General features: G+C 39.8%; 1 protein-coding gene across 1 annotated transcript; it reads left to right on the top strand.

The window, feature by feature from the left end:
- On the top strand, nt 1-1,750 carry LOC118332246 (the record flags this gene model as incomplete). Its single annotated transcript, XM_035667429.1, is given in 1 exon segment — nt 1-1,750. A coding segment is annotated over 1 exon segment (972 nt). The 3' UTR covers nt 1,052-1,750.
- Nucleotides 1,751-4,127: the final 2,377 nt, after the last annotated feature.

Below are 4,127 nucleotides of genomic sequence, written 5' to 3'. Positions count from 1 at the left end.
ACCAAACACTCAACTTTTATCAAGTAGACGACTTCAGCGTCAGTTTCAGGTGGATTTTCTGTGGAAAAAAAACTCGAAAATGGAAAACTTATTTGATTTCGAAGGCTCTTTGGACTACAGAGCGTTCGGCACTTCAGCTGATCCAAAAGAAGAACTCATCGCAAGTTTGACATCTTTCATAAAACTCTACAGTCAACATAGAAATCGCCTTCAGACCACTTCAGAGAGCTTCACAGCTGCTCAACTTCATGAAATGCCCGTTTCTGGGAGTCTGGCGTTCCACAGTATGTGCTCTTTCTTCGGAGGAGTTGTTGGTGCAACTGGTGGAGGCCTTTCTGGTGGAGTATTCGGGGTATTTGGGGCGATTGGTGCAGTAACTTTCAGCAGGTTCTGTGATTATGATATTAAGGCGATCGGTGCAACTGTCGGCATTGTCGGCAGTGTATTAGGTGGTGTGGCTGGGGGAGCGCTCGGCGGCGCTGTCGGTGGTGCAGTCGGAGCTGCAGTTGAAGCAACAGGTAGCCGAGTTGATGCCGTCATCAGCGATGTAGCATCGTTCGCCATCGGCTTCGCAGCTGGTAGTGCAATCGGTGGTATTTTTGGAGGGGCAGTTGGAGCAGCAGGCGGTGCGTTTGGTGGTGCTTTTGGTGCCTTGTGCGCTACGAAGGTCGTTGTGAACATAGTGGGAGAAATGGTGCGTGCAGCCAAAGATTCAGACTGTAAAAAAAATACTGTGAACGTGATGCAGAAAACTGGAGATTTCAGTGAAACCATCAAACTGCTGGTGGCAGAGCTGAAGACAATCAAAGCTCGTTGTGACAAAATGGCCTCCAGTGACGTTGTGCGCAGTGTCGCTGGGCAAACGGCGAAGATGCTGGCTTCTGTCGCCATGATGGAGGAAACTCTCAGGGTCTCTCAGAGCGACACAGATCGGCCACAGTTTGTTTCCAGTGTTGAAGAAGCGGCGAGACTAAGCAAGAACATCACAGAGGAACTGGAGACGACGAGAACAGAAGTGGAAAAACTTCTGGTTTTATTGAGGAAACCCTGAAACAACATCAGTAAACCAAGAACTGGACTCAGAATATCTTTTTAAAACTTAATAACTCATTAAAAACAAGTCTTCTAAGGTAACTTGGGTAAATTAAGTTAATTGTACTAATTCCTTTCAATTACCGTAAAACTTCTAATAAAAGCAGCGTCCCTAATAGAAGCAGGTCTCCTTTAAAAGCCCGGTGTGGCTCCACGTTTTGACAAATAAACAAATAATAAATAAATTCAATAGAGAAGCAGCACAGTTAGAGTATTTCCATCTTTAAGAGTTTTGTGCTAAAGGACTTAAACGCCTGTCTCCAATAAAGGCCGGGGGAGTTCAGTGATTCAAGCAATTAAACGCCCAGGCTATTATTAGAAGTTTTACGGTAATTTAACTTAAAACCAGTAAGTATGTTACACTCACATACAGCATTTCTCCAAATGTGTTTAAAATGTGTAAACAAAATCTGAATAAAGTAATTTAAATGATTTTTCTTTATACAAACATTACAACTTACGCTGAATTTACTTTGGTTTTCTTCCACTAAAGCAAATTATTATATTTCCTGTCAAAACAGCTGATGTATGATTAAAAACAACTCACAATTAATTTCTCCAGAATGAATTTCAGTTTAATCTAATCGTTACTGCTGTAATTAAATTGGTGTTTTTATATGACTAACATCAAATCTTTTTTGGGGATCATTAAGAATTATTTGGATGCACATTTGGGCTTATAATGATTAATAAACTGAAATAAATTAAGCACTGTGGTTCCTTTTACAATGATATAAAGTCAACTTAAATAAAATGAGTTAATGGAACAAACTGGCATTAAATCACAAATACTTCAAATAGTTCACTTTTCAGTTTTGTTTAATGTGAGTGACTGCGAATGCAGCGAACACATTCAGTATTTTGAAGTATTGATCTAGTGATTTAAAATACACCAGGCTTGAACTCATTTTAGTGTGTTAAAGGATATGTGCAGTAAAAACCTGCTATAATGTCCCAAAAGTGATGTATTTTAATGCCGCATTTGGTCCAATATATCAATAATAATCAGTTAACTACAATATGTGACAGTGTTTATGCATAAAATCATTACATTCGAGGTTCTTTAATCAGTGAATTTGTTAATTAAAAATGATCAATTTTGATGATTCCATGAAAAAGGACGTTGTCATGACTGTAGTGTACATGATCCGATCTTAATGAAACTTCACGTTTGATAAGAGTACCGCCCTGAACACGTCTGTGATAGTATTCTGATATAGTGATAGCGCCACCTACTGGCAACAGGAAGTAAGCGCTGCATGGCATTTTTGAACAGTGTCTGAAATGCGTGACGATGTAGAGCGGTCTCTATCTGCATCAGACGATGAGGGCTTGGCCGTGGGGAGACACACCGTGGCCCGGCTGTGGCAGGCGACCGCCGTGCAGGCCCTGAGGTGAGTTGATGGTTTGACGGCCCTAGGGTTGACCTCTTCCTCTTGCTTTAGTTGTTTACTTTCTTTGTTTCAGGAAGTATGGGGTGGAGCTGCGATTCCTCCCTGATGCAGTTCACCTGAGCAGGCTGGGCTAAATCAGACCTCAAGGCTTTCTCTCTCTCTTCCCCTGGCCTGCTAACTGAACTGTTGGTTTTTGTTTGTGTTCTGGGTTTTACATTCATACATATACACCTCACCCTTCACTCACACAGTCATTGCAGACATACTAATTTACTGATAGACAGATTAAACTGTATTGATTATTTTGTATTTATTTAATTAAATTGTGTTAACCATTCACAGACTGTGTGGTGTCCCTCTTTCTCTCACTCTTTTGAGCCAGGTTGTGACAATGGCGAGTTCCTGCCCAACGCTGCTTGCAGCCTTAATTAAATTTATTTTTGCTTAAAACCTTTAAATTCTCTGTGTGGTCTCCCTACTTTGTCATAAGCCTAGAGCGGGTTCATGACAAACATGCAATGTGTTTCCTGTAGTGTGCACAGAAAGTTAGTCTAATTTATTTGTTGTACTAGTAAAACAACCTGAGCAACTTTTACATTCCTTTTTGATTGGTTATGTTCAGCTCCGCCCTCCTGCCCTCACTCCTCCGCTTCCTGCTCTTGACTCCTCCGTACAGATCAGACTGTACAGGAGTTAACTTCACCTACATTCTGTTGGGAACAGAAAAAATCTATCAGGAAAAAAACCAACAGCAGGCGGTGGAACAGACGACCGACTGTAAGTACCCAAACTGTGATCTGTGAATCTGTTGTTAAAGCCTCACTCACTGCATGTACGGCCGTGTTTTATACTTAATTTCTTATACATTTTATGTATGTATAAGTTATATTTTGTGATATTTGCCAAACTAGAACATGTTGTAGGAGCTAGTTGAGATTTTCTTTTTTTAAGTTTTTTTTTTTGGCCTTTTATTGCCTTTATTTGATAGTTACAGATGAAGATAGACAGGAATGGGAGAGAGGGGATGACACGCTGCAAAGGGCCAAACCCTGGGTCGCTACACTCAACCTCGGTACATGGGTCGCCAGCTCTATCCACTGAGCTAACCGGGCGCACCAGATGGTTGAGATTTTAACGTCATTGCAGAGTGCAACCTTCCCAAACTGGAAAAACAGTAACGCCCATTTTACAGTCATTAATGACTTTTAATAATTAATTATAGATGAATTAATTACATTTGCATTCAGATGATGCATTAAAAACAGATATCAAATATATAACTGAAATTTACACTTTTATTCTGTTCTTAAAGAAGAAATTAATTTATTTGATTGAAAGCGACTTACTGGTGAACATAGTGGAGCCAGATATTTCCCTTTATAGTCGTTAGACAATAAAAACAGAGCTAAAGGTGAGTGACTATTGGATTTACATTCAGTATTCTTGTTCTGCTGCCCCCAAGTGGCCAAAAATATCAGTTATTAGAGGTTTGAAGTCGAATGGAAATTGAATTAATAGGTTTATTCAATTGTAAAAGCTTGTAATTATCTAACGTAACATAAAAATGACTGTCTAGTATTCAGGTTGCCTAATATTTTACATAATGGAAATCAGATCAGGGAGTTTTAAAAGCTCTTCTGT

Source organism: Morone saxatilis, unplaced genomic scaffold (assembly GCF_004916995.1).
Source record: "Morone saxatilis isolate NCDOM2014 unplaced genomic scaffold, NCSU_SB_2.0 Contig1, whole genome shotgun sequence".
In the NCBI taxonomy this organism is placed as follows: domain Eukaryota; kingdom Metazoa; phylum Chordata; class Actinopteri; family Moronidae; genus Morone; species Morone saxatilis.
This window is presented reverse-complemented; position numbering and strand designations above follow the sequence as displayed.